This window comes from Epinephelus lanceolatus, chromosome 13 (assembly GCF_041903045.1).
Source record: "Epinephelus lanceolatus isolate andai-2023 chromosome 13, ASM4190304v1, whole genome shotgun sequence".
NCBI classification, from domain to species: Eukaryota; Metazoa; Chordata; class Actinopteri; order Perciformes; family Serranidae; genus Epinephelus; species Epinephelus lanceolatus.
The window spans coordinates 41,059,477-41,077,659 of record NC_135746.1 but is presented as its reverse complement, the minus strand read 5'-3'; the positions used below and the strand labels follow the sequence as shown (position 1 = coordinate 41,077,659).

Below are 18,183 nucleotides of genomic sequence, written 5' to 3'. Positions count from 1 at the left end.
GTTGTGTACAGGCATATTTCATCTTATATACAAATACGTAAGATTCAAAATCCAACAATTATTACAAAAGTGTCTGGGGCCTAAAATGGGTTTATTGCAAAATGTTTTGGATGAAATAATTTTGGATAAAATATACTATTTTGTCATCAGTAAATATTCTATTCAGTACCTAGCTGTTAGGCGCTCAGACACTTTTCTGTTTTAAGACATTTCAGGAGATCAGTAACAAGCATTGAAAATGTCACTGTAGTGGAATGGCTCAAGGGTAGAATATCATTGACCTGCAGAGCTGAGGAACCTGCACAGACACACAGTTTCTGCGCAAGGTCAGACCCAGAGCTACAAACATGTGCATTCATGAGTTCAACTCACAGTTTTAGGCATACGCGTGCACAAGCCCGAGAGGGTGGGGAAACTGTCAATTATTTTTTAATTAGTCCAGTCTGAGGCCCACAGACCCCTGACAGTCAAAAATTTACGCTTTTAATTCAATCACTTCATCGTAGGAGTCAATATTTCAACTAGCTAGCCACGCTTGCACCAGCTAGTGTCTGCTTATCAACTCCCTGATCATAACTAAATGTTGTAACTTCAGCCACTGCTCATTTTAGAGGGACCAGTGCAAGAGAATGTGTTCTTTGTTTAGATTATCATATGGACAATGGGTCTAGATGCTTGTCTCTAGCTGCCAGTGTTAGCTAATGTAGCTAGCGCGCTAGCTAGTTCAAAAGTTGACTATTTCCTCTTCAAAATGTTGTCATCTGTTGATACTTTGTCTAATAGAGCAGGGGCAAAAAATGACAAAGTCTATCCACATCCAGGGGTGTGCAAAATCTAGAGGAAAACTGACACACCCCGCTGACCTACTACCCTCCCTCTGGTCCTTCTAGCAGAGGGGCAGAGCACAGCCTAGGTCAGCAGGGTTTGCTGGAGGCTGACTTAAAGCCAGGCCGCTCTTTTTTTTTTCTGGGGAAGCACTAGTGCGCTAGCTAAAAGAAAAGTTTTAACGATATTGAAAAAAATGTGGCTCTCCAGCTCTGCAGGTGCTTCTCCCAGGGATGGTATGTCAGTCGCTCCACCACTTTGGTCTGGGCTGAGCACTCAACAACTATTGGATGGATTGCTGTGAAATTTGAAGACATTCATGTTCCCCAGGGGATGAATCCTACTGACTCTAGTTAACTGTACCTGACTCAGAATTATGGCAGCTGATTCAACCGTTTAATACCAATATTTGACAATTAGGGTTGTTTTTTTTCTATACAAAGTTTTAAAATTTGAATGAAGCTCAGCGGGATGTTCAGTGTGACAGCAGCATTCATGTAATATAGTTAAAAAGATCATGGCACAGCTGACAAAGAGTAGTGTGAAAGTCAAGAGTGCTCACTCCGCAGCAAAATCTATAGGACCAACACTACCCCAGAAGTAGCCTACACTGCACAGCACACTGACTTTCACAAAAACAAAAAGACTGCTGGATTTGAGGAAATCTCAGTCTATAGTGATCCCTTTTCCTCTGGCTCCACCATGAGGTTGACAGTGTTTTTTTAGTGAAATGTCTCAACAATTTGGCTATTGGATGGATTACCATAAAATTTGGTACAGATGTTCTCAATTCCCAAAATAGTCCTGACTTTGGTGATCCCCTCATCTTTCCTCTGTTACCATCATGAGGGTGAAATACACGGTTTGACTAAAACATCTCAAAAACTACTGGAAAAATTGTCATGATGTTTGGTACCTGACATTCACGTTCCCCTTAGACTGCAATTACTCTCAACCCCTCGTCTTTCTCTATAGCGCCATCATCATATAATTTTTTTAATGTGTCCAATATTTAGGCTTATGAGCAAATACCTTTAAAACTAATGATATTCCAATCAGTAACAGCTGCACAAATTGTTATACTGATATGCTTAACTAAAGGCCCTGACACACCAAGCCAGTCAGTCATTGGTCAATGCTGAGCTGTCAGTGAGCCTCTATCGCCTTTGCTTTTTGCACTGTTGGCACAAGTCAGCCCTTGTTGACCCTTGTTGCCATTTTTTTCTGCCATTTTGGCATGTTGAATTTGCATCAGAGCTGTCGGAGCCAATCAGTAATTGGAATCACACTATTTGGCAATTCAACTCTATGCACAAGAAGAGAAACAGAACTGAGGAAAGCAAACAAACAGCTAAAGTCAAGAGGGTGTGAGATGGAAACAATCTTCTTCTCTTAAGTACAAACAGTTCCTAATTGTTTGAGTTAATGTTTGTTAGGGCATGATGAATATCCTTTTTTCTTTTGACATCAGGTTGTGTTGTTAATATGGTAAGTGGCTAACTAGCATCTTGAATCCATCTCAACTGTCTCCCTTTTTGAATGACAAATATAGACTACCACCACCCATTGGTATAAAGAGTTATGGTGCGTTCCAGGCAACCCGTAACTCGTGTTTTCACGCCCTGTAACCCGTGAAAATGCACTGGAACGGCTGTCAAACCCGTAACTTCCCACCCGTGAACTCGTACCAGATCGATGTACTCCCAGTTACGCTTTCTGACGTCACATAGCCCTCTAAACCAATTACCTTACTCCTCTAAACAACAATGGCAGCCCTACGGATGCGGTGTTGCTGCAGGTGATACATGGTGAGAAATAGACATAAAATAACCCTAATGTTAACGCATTATTGGCAGCCGGTTTCCAGTGCAAGAATAATCAATACAAAATACGTTTCTAAACACAGATAACATCAAATAAAAAGTATAATAGCATCTGTGACCTTATGCGACGTTTCTCCTCCTCCATTTCACTCAAATGAGCAAGGAGCAGGCACCTTTGGCGATAGAAATAATGGGAACTGCCCATTGGTCTGACAGCCGATTGGTTCGTCATCCCATTATTCCGACCATATTAAACCCATTGTTCTGAAGTCCGTTCCGAAATCATCATGATGCCCTGTGGTTAAGGTCTGGTTAGGTTTAGGCACAAAAACCACTTGGTTAGGGTCAGGAAAAGATCATGGTGTGGGTTAAAATGAAAAAGAAAGTGACAAACACATAAGGCGTGAGCCTGCTCCGCCTCAAGCCTTTCCCAGCTGACCCAGAGCCGGTCGCGGTGCACCATACGCCCGCCGCGAGCCGATCAGCACCGCGGACAGTCAGACTAATGGGATGTCGAACCAATGGGCTGTCAGACCAATGACATGGACCCAGAAATAATGGGGAAGCACAAACAAACGGTTCGCCATGTTCAGTGTTAAACAGGAAGTAACCGGCAGTTTGCCGTAACTTTCCTGGAACGCTACAAAGTCGTAACTCGTGACTTGAAGTTGTGACTTACGAGTTCAAAAGCCTGCCTGGAACGCACCATTATTTCCTCTCATGCAGGTGCAGAACATATGCGCTGGTCATAGACTGTATAAATCACCTAGAGGAAAACATTACACAAAAAAATTAATGTAAAGGAATACATGTGTTATGTTACCTCCGTCACAGATGTTTTTTAACATGAAAACATTACAACTTAAATTTCTTAATGTTCAACAGGTCGTTTGACTTTATTTTACCTAAGCGGTGATGAACATCACAGTCTATATATTCTATCTGTTGCATTTACATTTATTTTTCATAAATGACAGTTGAATGCATAGTACCACATTCATTTATGTAACACATGATTAAGTTCAGTAAGTGTTAAAGATGATGTAAAAACACTGAATGCAGCAGAAAATCTGCAAATATTACATGTCAACGTTACAGCCTACAGCCGACCACAATGAGCTGCCTGTTTCAGCAATAATATTAAAAACGATAACAAAGTTTGGGTTTGTGGATCATCAAATTTGATGTTTGCCTGCCATATAGCATCAATAACTAACTCCAGCTTAACCAAAAATGCAACAGCTAAGTTAGAATAAAGTTATTTCTGGAACCATGCTGAAACGTGACATTATTATTTTCAAGTTACATATAAACACGTTATTGTAACTGCACACAGTCTGCAATTTTTTAACTTAACATAACTGTTCCCTACCCAAGTCTAGTATGTTATCTTAATATTACATTGCCCGTATGGAAAGTGTATCGCTTACATAGCATAACTTTAGCTAACTAATGGTAATATAGTGGAGCTTTTTCTTCCAACCTCACACAGACGCCCTTTTTTTAGAAGTATTATCACCCTAAATTCTAATTTGACTTTTGTGCATGCCAGTTAGCTGGCTAGATATTGAGATAACGAGCTAACAAGTCAGACAATACCTGCTAATTAATGATAATATATGAATAAAATGATAATAGAATGTCACTCACTGAAAAACTGGATCACTGGTATCTTGGACAGTCTGTAAGTACAGCTATCTTCACAGCAAGCCTTATTATTTGACCAATATTTGTACAAAAAAATCTCCTAAGGGGTGAGTGGCCTGCAGTAAGCCCTAGCAGAAAGCCAGTCAAAGTGGCCACACCCTTAATTATCCAGAACTTTAAGCCTTAATAACATTTAAACAGGATAGTAATAGAAAAGATTCAGTTGTCATAAATGGTGGAATAAGCCATAGGGACCAAAACCATCTTTGTACCAGGCTGTAAACATGTTTATTTTAGCTGTAGAGTTAGGCATTTTAACATGGGAGTTATGGGAATTTGCTCTGTTTTGTAGCCAGCCCCAAGTGACCAGTCAATGAATTGCAGATTTTGGCACTTAAGTGCAACTTTTTGGCCGAGAAACAGGCAGTCTCCACTTTGATGTTGGTTTGGTGTGTCTGATGGTCAACATGGAAAACATTTTACCTGCTAAGCATCAGCATGTTAGCATTGTCATCCTCTAGTGTAGACTCTTAGTTTTGTTCAGGTGCCATTATAGAAGCTATCTCAAATTGTAATGAGTTAAAATTGGACTTAAGCCAATTTCCAGGCTCCACCCAAACTGTAGACAAGACTACCATCCATCAAAACTGAGCTCAACATTTGCCCGCTAACCATTATTGTACAATAGCTCATGAATGTCTTGTTAAAATGTTCTGTAAATGTTCACTTGGTAACCCTGGAAAATCATTATCTGTTTCTTACATGAATGTTAGTCTGTCTAACCAGTCAATGCAGTTGCCAGAAAGTCTGTCGCGTTTACATGCTGTCATTAATGAATGAAATATTCTGTCTGGTTTAGGTATCAGATTAGGACTAGGATTGGGTTTCTCCCTCTCTCTCTCTCTCTCTCTCTCTCTCTCTCTCTCTCTGATTCTCTCTCCCTCTCTCTGACTGTGTCGGTGCTCAGACCCTAAAATCCCTGCTGACTGGATGTCTGGTGGAGAGGGTGCAGACAGCCGACACTAATCCAGTCTCTCACACAGAAACACACACACACACAGACTAGGGCTCGGCAACAAACACACACACACACATTGGAAACACACATGCAAGTTGTGTTTGATCTCTGTGCAGGCAATTTATCATGTGATGTTGGGGGTTGACAAATCCATCTGCATCATGGTTTTATTTTTTAAAAGAGTCAGTAGCTATCTATAAGAAAAGTATATGCTTTTTCTATATAAGCTATAAAATCTATACATATACCATAAAACTATTCAACTAAATGATTAATTACTTTCTTTGATATTTTGATTTTTTTTATATATGCAATGAAGATTGCTGGGTAGTAAGTATGTTTATGTTGTCCAATGCCAAGTCTCTATTTGTGTCAAGAAGACCATACTCGCATGACAGTGTGCACTAGGGCCCATTCTAATAATGTGCACTGGGTATACCCCATATACCTGGTATACCCTCCACTACACCACTCTATACATACATTTCCATACATGCTTACTTGCATTGCTATTTGCATCTTGAAAAATGTAGGGAAATTGTGTGGAAAAAAATATACTCAAACCTTCTGTGTAATTTCACTTCAGTGCACTTCATGCAGAAAAATCAAACTTTGCACGTTTCTTTTTTATTTCTTTATTTACTAAGGACAGAATCCAGCCCATCAACGCCATTTCTAATGCTCGTGATTGAGATATTTGTATGTGCTTCAGACAGACAGACAGAGAGAGACAGACAGACAGACAGGCAGACAGAGTGAGGATGCTGCTGCTCTGGTAACCCCTCACCTAGATCATCCTTTTGTGCACGGCGCGCTGGAGGTTGCCGTCTCTTCGCTCTGCCCAGCTGCCACCGCCGGCATTGGTTCACCATACAGACTCACGTAGGCGCGTATCCGACCGACCAACCAACCCCCCTTTTCCCCCCTGGCCGACTGGAGAGCCGGCGAGCGGCGGGACAGCCAGGCAGCAACGACCCGCTGCTGCAGCCCCGGACAGGATAGAGGTCTCCACCGAACGAGTGAGTACGAGAAAATATATAGTACATTTGTAAGCGAATATGTTTTTGTGTTGCAGCAAGCACTGAAAAATCTTGTTTTCTTTCGGCGGGGTGTGCTGGGGGAGGGAGGAAGGGAGGGAGGGGGTGTTTCTCCTGATCTCAATCTGCGTTACCGGGTGGAGATCAGTGTTGTAGTTGCAGGATGATGAACTACGACTTCTAGTCCGTTAATATTATTATAAAGCACATAATAACTTCCACTATAAACAAGCTGAATGTAACGTTTGTTTGGAGAAGTGCCGATTGTTTCATTTAAACCTCTATAATCGTGCGCAACTTGCAGCTATACTGCAGTCACCGACTTTGAAGGACTCACGGGGATTTTACTGCCATTTTACTGTATTAAAATGCGCCCAACCTCTCACTATGCGTCCATAAACACGAGTTTAATTGCCTTGGTTCTGCTCCATCAGTGAGAGGGATGACGTTATGTTTTTGTAGCACGACTACATTTTCATCCTCGTGTTCATCTCGTTTTTCTGTTGCATGATGGGTCATATGTGTAGTAGGCCTATGGCTTTAACATGTTTGATTGTATTTTATCGTAGAGAATGAGCTGATTCGCAGCAGTATTCCCTCAGTCAGTTCAGTCCCCCGGCGAAACTCGTGTCTGAACACGTTGTCAGAAAGGAGGTGTGTACCTGAAAACCAGAGCTAAGCCAATGAGCGGCGGCTCCCCGCCCTTACTGTGCCACTTGTTTACTACTGGAGCCGGACGCTGATTGGTGCAAAGGTGGGGAAAATCAGGCTTTATGCTGTGTTTGGGTGCATGAGAGAAAGTGGGAGAGTTGAGCTGTCAGACGAGGGTTCTTGTCATAGAGGTTTATCAGAATTAACTGCAGGTATTTTTTGGAAGCTGTTCACTTTAAGATACAGCCATCTTTTACACAATATAACACTGGTGCCATGAAAGGCACCACAGAATAAAATGCATTATTATTATTGTTGTTGTTGTTATTATTATTATGTGCAGACTGTTAGACAATGGGCCTGTAAGTAAGTAAGTAAGTAAGTAAGTACTTACTTACTTACTTACTGTATGCATACACATGCAAAAGGCCCCACCACCGCTGCTACACAGGAGCAAGACACACAAACTTTGTGGTGGTTTCTCAGAGGGGAGGGCGATATGGCTCTAAATTAATATTACCATATTCCAGGGATTTTTTGTGATTAACGATATTCTTGACGATATGACAAATTAGTAAGAAAAAATAAGCAATTTAATTGTACATGTCAACCTAACAGTTTGCCTTCAAATATTAAAACTAGACAAAAATGATCTTTCATTTCTTTAGTTTGTAAACAACAACAATAACTCAGAGGGAGACTCAGATTCTGTATACAATATTAATAGTACAACAAAATAAAGTCTAAAGCAAATTACTAATTTAAACAGCTCCCAAATACAAAAAATGTACCCTGGGATCTGTATATATAAATCAACAGGTGATTTCCTTCTCTTTTAGCAAAATCTTAAATGACTGAGATTTTTTTTCTACCTGGACCTTTATGCTCTGCCATTTCTCCTCTAATCATCACATTGTTACCTGTGACAGGATTTAATTAACAAAGATACACATTAACATTAACAAAGGTTTATGACAAAATCACTTGCATGTGCAAGTGCATCTTTTGTTGTTTTGTGTGTCTTTGAGTTATTTGGTGTCTTTTTTGGTCGCTCTGTGTCTCTTTAGCCCTTTTTACAAAGAGGTTGCACTATCAAGCCATTATGAAGTCCCCTCTTTATGCCAGCTTTGCATTTTTACACAGAACCAAACAACCGTGGCATCATGTCACTCCATTGTGTGATTTTTAGACAGCATGCCGGCATCATGGAATCAAAAGAGGCATGAGGGGTGTGACATGTAACTCAGCAGTGTCTGTCTGTAATGTGACCTATAAAATACACTTAGGCAGTGCTTTTTAAATAATAATAAGGGCATAACATGGTAATAGCAATCATTTACCATCCCTGTTATATGACGGCTGATATTTGCTTGGAGGGTAAGGAGCTCCCAAACCTCATTGTCTGCCAAATTTGTGGACATTTTCGACTACTGTTCTTCTTTAAGTTAGCTGCTAACTGCTATCAGCTAGTTTTTAAATCCCCAGGTGGTGGTTCATTACACATCATCAAAACTTCACACCCGTACCACCCATGATCCCATCCTGCTAACTATCCCATTAATACAGACATAATTTTGGCACTGTTACTGTCTCTGATGCTGACTGAAAACTCTGCCCCCTCATTTTGTGATTGAACCTATTATACAATATGAAGAGGCAGTGTCAAAGGGGCTTGTGTAGTGATATTGTGTTATCTGTATCTGTTTATGTAGTTATTTTTCATTTCTTTGTGGTCTGTCTGTCTCTTTGTGGTAGTTTGAGTCTCTTCCTGGTCTGTAATTTAAGTACCATTTTGCAGATGAAGTAATCCATCCACGAGTATAAGGTATATTTCAGAGCACAGTTGTGTTCCTGTACTGAGTTGTTTGACAGTTTGTGGTTATATTTTGTTATACTGTTGTATTGACTTTTCTTAGTTTTATGTTGGTTATTTTGACAACATTGTTGATATTAATAACAAATATTTACTATTTGAAGGCCTGAATAATAAAAACACAGATAATCACTTTCATTATCATAACGATAATAAACAGTGTTAATATTATTGTAAAGGGCTACAACCCAACTAATAGTTCTGTCAGTAATAAGTCTGCAAAATTTCACAAAGCAGTGAGGAATGTCTTCACAAGTTTTCAGAGTTCAAAGCGACATCTTAAAATTGTTTGTTTTATATTTAATTAATAGTAATATAAAACTGAGAAAGGCCTCACACCTTAGAGTAGGAGACAGACAATATTTGTCATTTTTTGCCACTAATGGATTTATCATTTTGACTCTATTATTCCTTTTATTATTCTTTATTTCTTTATTTCTTTATTTCTTTTTTTCTTTCTTTGCTGTAATGTGAGCTCAAATGTGCTTATGTAGTTGAAGTCAGTCATTTTGTGCATTTGATTTGAAATATGTGGTTTGAATATGAAGCTGGTCATGACCATCAATCTGTCTCTTCTGAAAATTCTACATGAAATCTGGTAGATCATGAATGTTGAGTGCTGCAAAATAACTGCTTTGATCCATTCAACCATTTCAGCAGCATTATTCCCACATGCCCTGAATGCAACATTGCCCCATTTTTACCTCATGGGCGACAGGCCGCAGTGAATGCACTTAAACATTAGATTACATCTTCGGAACGTGTTTTCAGCCACATACTTTATTAGAATAGACTAAAAAAAAAAGATTTTGTTTCTGCCACTATCTAAATCCACACAAGTCTGTGTTCACTTCAAATTCCTGCAATCATTTTTGCATCCTTTGTGGTGTTTTTGCTCTGCACTGTCAGGCAGAGAGATGCAAGATGGAACAAATGCACGACTGCTTGCCAACATTCACTAGTCGGCAAAGCTGCCTTCTGTTTAGATCAACATATTTATTTATCAGATAAAGCCTAATATTTATCATTTAATGCCATGGTTCAATTCGAGCATAATTTACCCAGTTGGAAATAAACTTTAACCCTCATCACCCAATGCTTTAAGAAAGAAGCTGTTCAAATATTGCAACAAAACTTTCTAAAAGAAATTTGTGGGTAATGTCATTTAATATAAAGGTGATTTAAACCAGCAGTTTAAAGGGGCATTCTGCTGTGTTTACACATGAAGTTTAGTTAGCTCGTCAGGAGGAGTAGCTGATGATGTCATCAGGGTTATATTTGGCTTGAGCTTGAGCCTATGCTGTGACGTGATCGTCACAAAAAATGTAACTCAGCCAACACGTTTCGGCGATGCCGACCGCCTGTTAATTTTTTGTAAACTAAAAACCATTTCCCAAAGTAAAAACTGAGCTTTTTATTTACTTTTATTTCAAGATAAGTAACAATGAATTGTGAAGACAATAAAGCCCCAACAAAACAGCATATGAAGTCCTGTCTTTGATTTATCTTTGCTTCAGCTGAGTAAAGGAAAGACCACTAGGTTTACTTATTCAAAGAAATGTCATAGGCTTTAGCGTTAGCATCTTGTATATGTGGATAAAATGGGTTTAGTAGAAGATAATTGTATTGCCAGTGAACCTTGTGAGTTATAATGGAACCAAATATTGTAACGTTACCTTTGTTAAATGTTGCTGTAGTTCATAGCTTTATATATGTAGAAGAAAAGTCTGCTAACTGATAGGCAAATTTATGCAACAAAGGGTGCATTAATAACCACTCACTGCGAGTGCCGGAACGCACCTGCTGTGAGTATTTGTGAATGCACCAACTGGACCATTTGCAAATTCGGAGGGCTGTTGGAATGTACCGTCTCAGAGCAGCAGAGCATACTCTGGGCACTCCTTCTGGAGGGTCAGAGCAGCAGAGCACCAAGTGGAATGAATATATGATTAACTTAATGGTTTGTTAATTCACATTAAAAGAGAATGCTCTGTTTCTTTAAAAAAAATAGTGTAGAGCATTAGATTAGATTTACAAATGCACCCTTAATGTTATAGGTTTATGCTAATAACGTTAGCATGTTGTGTATGTGGGGAAAACATATTGAGTAAAAGATAATTGTTTTATTAGTCAGCCTTGTGAGTTATAATGGAACCACATTGTGTAACAAAACCTTTGTTAAATGTTGCTGTTGTTCCAGACTTGTATGTATTATTGAGAGGTCTGCTAGTTGCTAGGCTTATACATGCAATGTAAATGTCATAGCTTTATGCTAATAATGTTAGCATGTGTTTTGTCTGTGAACCCTGTGAGTTATAATGGAGCCACATTTTGTACTTGTATTTAATATTAATGCTAATGAGTCATGTTCCCCATGTGTTTCAGTAGTGGTCGCTGAATCAATCAAACTTAACTGCAATTCACAGAAATTCATACAGTGGCATTGTAACCCCATCACCAGCTGGTTGTTTGAGGTATAATTGCAGAGCAATGCAGGATCTCCACGCACAAGTAGGGGCGGGAATCACCAGAGGATGGATAATATGATATTATCACGATACTTAAATTGCGATACAATATTATTGTGATTTTAAATATGTTGCAATATGCTGAGTATTGCGATGAAATATATTTGGATATATTGCAATTTATTGCCTTCTTTCTGTAAGTTATGTCCCCAAAGAAAATCTGTTTTATCTAATAATATAAACTGCTGTTTTTGCAGCAGCAAAATGTATTTAGTGGATTGAAAAAGCAATTGATTATAGTAGGCTACCTAAAGATTCATTTGTATTTGTAATATTAATAATTTACATAATAAAAGATCAATACTTGACACTATGGGACAATACAATATTGCCACACAAAAATATTATGATGCTATGCTCGATTTTTTCCCCACCCCTACGCTCAAGCAAAATGCAACTCTACATCCGCCTTCAGGAAGCAGGGAGTTTCAAATGAAATTTGCTATTGAGTTGCATTGTGGGAAATGTAGGATCCAGTGTTTTTGAAGCTAGACCCATATGAGAGACTGAAAGTCGGGATATCTCAACCCCTGCTGCTTTGATTTTGAATATTGTTTCAAAATTTCTCTTTTGTGAGTCATACTAGATTGCTTAAGTTTCTCTTTATGAATATTGCATTGCTGTAGAAACATTTAAAAATGCAGTCATATATTTTGATTGGTTTAAATCACATATTGTCTCTGGTGTCTTGTCTGCAGAGAGGTGTGACACTGTGCCGAGTCCCCTCATTGTGTGCAGCAGCACCATGGCAGCTATGGGACCTGAGGACAGAGCTGGAGCTGGAGCTGGAGCTGGAGCTGGAGCTGGAGCAGGGCATGGCGGGACGGCAGTCTGCCTGTCGGGACTACAGGCCTGCACCTCTACGACAACGCACAACAGCAATGGGCCTGACACTCAGCAGCAGACTGTGGTGAGCAGGGACGAGACTCCCACTCATTATAATTTTTGTATCACATTATTTTGTTTTGTCAGTCATTTAACCCTCTATCTATCTATTCATTCATTTACATTTTGGGTACACAAAATGGGACACATATAAATTTAGCCATCAGCAGTCACCAGAAGGCAGTATGTTGGTTTTACTTTGGATTTTGACAGGACAGACATTACTGTAAGAGAAAGGCTACATCCCCTAAAGTTTACCCTGTTCTGTGAAAAAGGAAGAGCTCCCACAAACTGATCATTATTTCCTCCCCCTATGTTAGAGGTAATGTACTGCCTGGTCAGAGGCTGGCACCCACATCCTTTTCATACTGTAATACTGGCAGATTGTGCCTTCTGCAGGCAGGACGCCACAGATGGACAGGAAATATTCTCTTAACTGCTTTATTCATGGCAACAACAGCTCAGTTTTAGGGTTTGAAAGCCTCATATAAACCCACATAAGGCCTTTACAGAGGCAGGGTTACTCTGCCCATGTTGGTTTCCATTAATGTACAAAACCCATAACTGTTGCAGATTTGAACTAAGAGCTCATTGTTTCATTCTCTCTGAAGGTGTGTACACAGAGGTGGGTCCAGGCTGAGAAAGCATTCATGGAGAGCGGACATCACAACAATAAGACATCAGTTAAGCCGTTGCAGGTAGAGTCTGAACGTGGTTGGAGCAACCTGGCTGCTCCCCTGCAAACTGTGGGACCCACAATGCAGCTCAGCAATGTGTCAGCAACTGGAGAGGCACCATACAGGTGAGAGATAGGTAACTGTATGAGTGTGTGAGGGTGGACTTGGTCACGCTAGAGTCTAAGGATATTTCTTGTATTCTAGGTCCAGTTTCCGCAGCCCAGAGTCAGTGGAGATGGATGAGATCATGGCAGCCATGGTTCTGACCAGTCTGTCCTGCAGCCCTGTAGTCCAGAGCCTTCCGCAAACAGATCCTGGACCAGGTCCGTCTCACCTCATCAACACACAACCTCAGTACCACTCGATAATGAGGCATCCTTTGTTAAGTGCTCAGCATTTTTTATGCCTCTGCACAGGGTATAGCCATGGCCTAGGGCATTATGTTTTTGGGTTGACCATCTGTACATCAGTATGTCCCATCCTTGTGAACACGATATCTCAAGAATGCATCAAGGAAATTTTTTCAAATTTGGCACAAATGTTCACTTAGACTCAACTATGAACTGATTAGTTTTTGATGGTCAAATGTCAAAGGCCAACCTTGCGTCCATCTCATTCTCGTAAATGTGATATCTCAAGAACAGCTTGAGGAAATTTCTTCAAAGTTGGCATAAATGTTCACTTGGACTCAACGATAAACCGATTAGATTTTGGTCGCCAAGGGTCAAGGTCTATTTGACCGCATTTTTCTCATTCTAGTGAACATGATGGGCTCTAGTTTCCCGGCACAGCGCAGGGTGGCGCAGGGTGGCGAACCCCGTGCAGAGCTAGTTTCGAGCAGCGCAACACTAGGCGCGCTCAGTTTGGTAGTTTGGCAAACCGAGGTGCGCTGAGATGGGTGTGGCGGCACAGCAGGGGGAGGTGTCGACAGATCCAACTTGGCGCAGTTTCGTGCCAAAAGGCTTCTCCGAAGGTGTGCTAAAAGCTCGCCAGCTGAAACCACGTCTACTATCAGGGGGAGCGCAGCCGGTGTAAGCCGAAGTTTGGCTGACCAGCGGACAGTGCGCACACGTCACCAAAACCTCACCAAAACCTCACAGGCAGGTTTCCAGAATATCAGGCACATTAACAATGCAATAAATACCCAAAAAAACACTATTCAATGCAACTATTTGCAATCAGCACATAAATGTATCTCTATATCAACTGTCCCGTCACATCTGATGTCAGATCAAAGGGGATTGGCACCGTTTGGCACGTTTGGCACGCGTAATGGAAACCCAACCTGATTTGATTAACACAGCTGCAAACTAATAAGTTCACATCCCTCTCAGCCAACCACAAACAGCCATAGCATCAGATAGGGAGTATATATTTAGCATCTGTCATCTTAGAAAAGCCAAAAGAAAAGAAACAGAGTGAGCGTGTGAGAGAGAAAGAGAGAGCGCGCGCGCACGAGAGAAACACAACATTTACAATTGTGGTGACCTCCTCCCAGGCTACCTTTGCATCATCAGCCCGTGGAGGTCTGCTCGCAGTTCCGTATATTCGGACACTGCGAGCTTGGACCTCCCGGACCAAAACATCAGTTTCCTCCTAGGAGAAGTTTGGCCGTCTGACGCTGCTGCTCTCTTCCGCCATGGCGAATTGAGTAAACTCTCATTGCGCCTTCGCACGGCGCATTTAAGGGCAAGGAGAGGGGCTCATTTGATTGGTGTGATGTGGGTAAAACCCACTCCACGCCTTCTCTCCTCCCTCTTTCCGACTTGCGCCGGTAGGAGGGACGGAGGTGGGAAAGAGGAGTAGCTGCGCCAGGGCACACAGTGTGCCAAACTTACAAAATCCACCTGGCCACACCCAGTTGGCAAAGCGCAGGTGTGCTGCGCCTCCGCCGCGCCCGGTCTGTGAAATTAGAGCCCCATATCTCAGGAACAGAAGGGGAGACACTTGGTCAGATACTGCATTGGTGACATTCATCTTGGGTGTCACTGTGAAACTCTTTAAAACTCTGCTGATTGTATAGATCTTATGTGTTTGGGAGGACAATAGGTGTGAAGTATCCATGTTTTCACAGACTTGGATATGAAACTGTAAGAGAAGTTCGACGAGTGCACGGAGGCATACAACCACGGGCAGTAATCACAGTTTTTGTTTTTCTTTTAAATTATATTCATTCTGCAGCAGCTAGACTTGCAAAAGCCAGATTCAATCTCATGAGCTCTGTTAGCAAAGATTCATGAAAGCCTTTGCAATATATGAAAATCAAAATGAGCAGTGAATAAGTAACAAAGAGTAATAATATATAACATAAAAGAATATTTGTGCAGCTACTGCATGCAGTAAAACCAATAGTGACACTGGAGCAAATATAAAATTGAATCACAATCCGATTTATTGCCTAATAGGTTTCCACATACAAGGAATTGCTTTGGTGAATTGGTGCAATCAGCATTAATAAATGTAAATGCCAAAATCAACATTAATATAGGAAAATTTCCAATGAAACAAAAAATGCATATAAAAGATTAAAATATATCTGAAAATGGAAGAGCTGTGCAGTTTTTAGAAGTAGTAGTTTTGTACAGGAACATGCAAAATATTGTCCAAGGAATGTGCAAAAGTTTAGCGTATGAATATAAGAATAATGTGTGCAATGTATAACTGTAATATATAATGAACTGCAGTGGTCATGTCAGTTCTTTTGAATTATGTCACTTTTTGCATTTGTAATAGATGTTAAAAGATACACAGTTGTACAACAGAAGCACAGAGTGTAAAGTGGGAAAGAGTTTTAAAGTGAACCAACTCAGTAATGGCAAGAACACAGCAATATCTGTCTAATGTTTGCTAAAATTAACTACATGTAGTTTACATTAGCCAGCAAAGCTACTGGTTATACTAGACCAAGTAAGGCTGTAGCAACAAAACACCAAGAGTGGATTGAATAGAGCAAAGGTGTGTTTTATTACCTATGAATTTCAACTGCAAAAGTTATATAGTCTTACCTTAAAGGGTAACCTCAGTATTTTGTAACCTGGACCCCATATTCAATGTCTTTGTGTCTAACTGACTTAAGGGGAACAACATTTTTTTTAAATGGTCCAGTATTGAGCGAGAGCACTGCACACTGCAATGTAATCCCCGCGGGGAACTGTGGACTGTCACTTTACTTCCTCTAAAAGTGCTTGTTTTTGCTACTGACAGACTCAGACTGTTATTCTTGGGCAAAGAGGTCATGGTGAGGGCTAGTACCAGCCAGTTGAAGCACAGTAGGGTGGAACTTGCCAAGGAAAGCAGTGGGATCTATAAAAAGCATCAAAGTACATCCACTCAAGGAGCTTGTTTTTGCCACTGACAGGCTCAGGTTTTTATTCAAAGAGTCTGACAACATTATGGAAAGGATCCGTACGGAGACAGACCTCTTTGTTAGAGTAAGATCCTTTTTTTTTAACTTAAAACAACCAAAATTATCTATTGTCTATTATCAAACTCACCAGACTCAATTTGAATAGACAGTAATTCTATCATTGTAAAATACACTTCATTCAAGCTGACAGAGGCGAAATAAAACTCACAAAAGCCATCTTGGTCTGTCTTTCCACTGTTTCAACAATCACCAACTCTGGTTTAGTTGAAATAAATCCTTAATTCACCCAGTTAGATATGAAAACATGCTGGCTCTATACACACTTAAATTAATGTTTATTTAAATGGAGATTGGAGATGTAGATAACAATTTCGGGGCTGTTTCTGGTTAAACAAAAAGGGTTTTAGAGGTCTATCTCTGTCGGGATCTTTTCCATAATGTTGTCAAACACTCAAAACAAAAAATACAACACTTACCCTGTAAGTAGAATTTCATTTTAAAAATCCTGCTGTCCTTAGAATGAGCAAGATAAATAAAGAAACTCACAGGAGTGATATAGTTGCTACTAATAGGTCTACTTTCCCTATTTAGCCATGGCTGAAGCGCAAAATAGATTACTTTCTATTTTAAACTTTTTGGTGAAGTGAAAAATAAAATGAACAGGGAACAGAGCAAAGAAATGATGGTAACTGTTAGAAAACACACACATCACACCCTGGCAACAATGTGAGACACCTGCTGGAGAGGAAAGCAGAGGAGAGCAGTCCCAAATGCACAGTGTCTCTTTTAGTCATAAAGGAGTGGAGAATATTTGCTATCTAAACCATAAGGTATATTTACACAGTAAACTATTTTGCTGAGTATCATCAACTCACTGATAACTGTTCACAGTGTTTACGTCATAGTGTCACAGTAATTAGAGGAATAATGTTGGAAAAGTGGGATAAAAAGGACAAAAGGGAAGTTTTCGAAAACCCACTTCCTCTTTTCCAGGTGGCTCATCGTCATCAGCTGACATGGAGTGTGGTGGCGGCGAGCTCTCTGACAGTGGCAGCAGCGGCTACTGGAGCTGGGACCACGGCAATGTTAGTCCCGCCCCCTCCATGTCTGTTACTGAGATGGACAGCAGCCCTGATGAAGGCCTACAAATGGAACTGGAGCAGGGAGAGAAGCTTAATGCCAAAAAGCCAAAGGTATGTACATGTTCACTGCTGAACGTTTAGCACCATATGGTAGAAACTGCTGCCTCAGAAGCCCCTAGAATCAGCAAAGGAAGTATATTATCTCCCCCTTTGTGAACTTTGTGTCTTTGTGTATTTCTCTGTCTTTCCTGCCCCACCATCTCTCCTGTTGTTTACCTGTGCTGTGTTCTCTTGCTCACAGAGCTCTTTCAGAGGTGTGTATAAGTGTCTGTGGCCCAGTTGTGGCAAGGTGCTCACGTCTTCAGTCGGAATCAAAAGACACATCCGTGTGCTGCATCTGGGGTGAGTTGGACTGACATGTACAATCAGTTGTGTGATCATTAGTGATGGATATTACTGGATGTGTTTAAATACTGGTGCTGACATAATACCCGAGTTTTAGTACTTGAATCGTCCTAACTAGGTTAGATAAAGATTCCATTTCCAAAAAGTCTTTGGGGAAAATAGATAATTTAACTACTTCAAGTAATTTATTCGCTTTCACTGCCAACACTAAAAGTTTAGACTACCAAATAATCATAAATAGCTCACTGCAGAGTGGCCACCTTGTGGTAAAACATTTTAATGAATGGTGAATTAGACCCTATTTAGAATTTATCAGCTGTATTACCGTCATAATGAGGCTCAGATTTTCGGCTCCAGACAGGCTT

General features: G+C 40.4%; 1 protein-coding gene across 2 annotated transcripts in view; it reads left to right on the top strand.

Moving 5' to 3' along the window:
- The first annotated feature begins 6,031 nt into the window (after positions 1–6,031).
- znf395b (zinc finger protein 395b) overlaps positions 6,032–18,183 on the top strand; it is a 28,359-nt gene continuing 16,207 nt past the window's right edge. For both annotated transcript variants that reach the window (XM_033648715.2, XM_033648714.2), the window contains exons 1-6: positions 6,032–6,332; positions 12,101–12,312; positions 12,899–13,089; positions 13,169–13,287; positions 17,325–17,524; positions 17,715–17,815. In XM_033648715.2, coding sequence (XP_033504606.2) covers positions 12,148–12,312; positions 12,899–13,089; positions 13,169–13,287; positions 17,325–17,524; positions 17,715–17,815 — 776 coding nt within the window. In that variant the 5' untranslated portion in view covers positions 6,032–6,332; positions 12,101–12,147. The remainder of the gene's footprint in view (positions 6,333–12,100; positions 12,313–12,898; positions 13,090–13,168; positions 13,288–17,324; positions 17,525–17,714; positions 17,816–18,183) is intronic.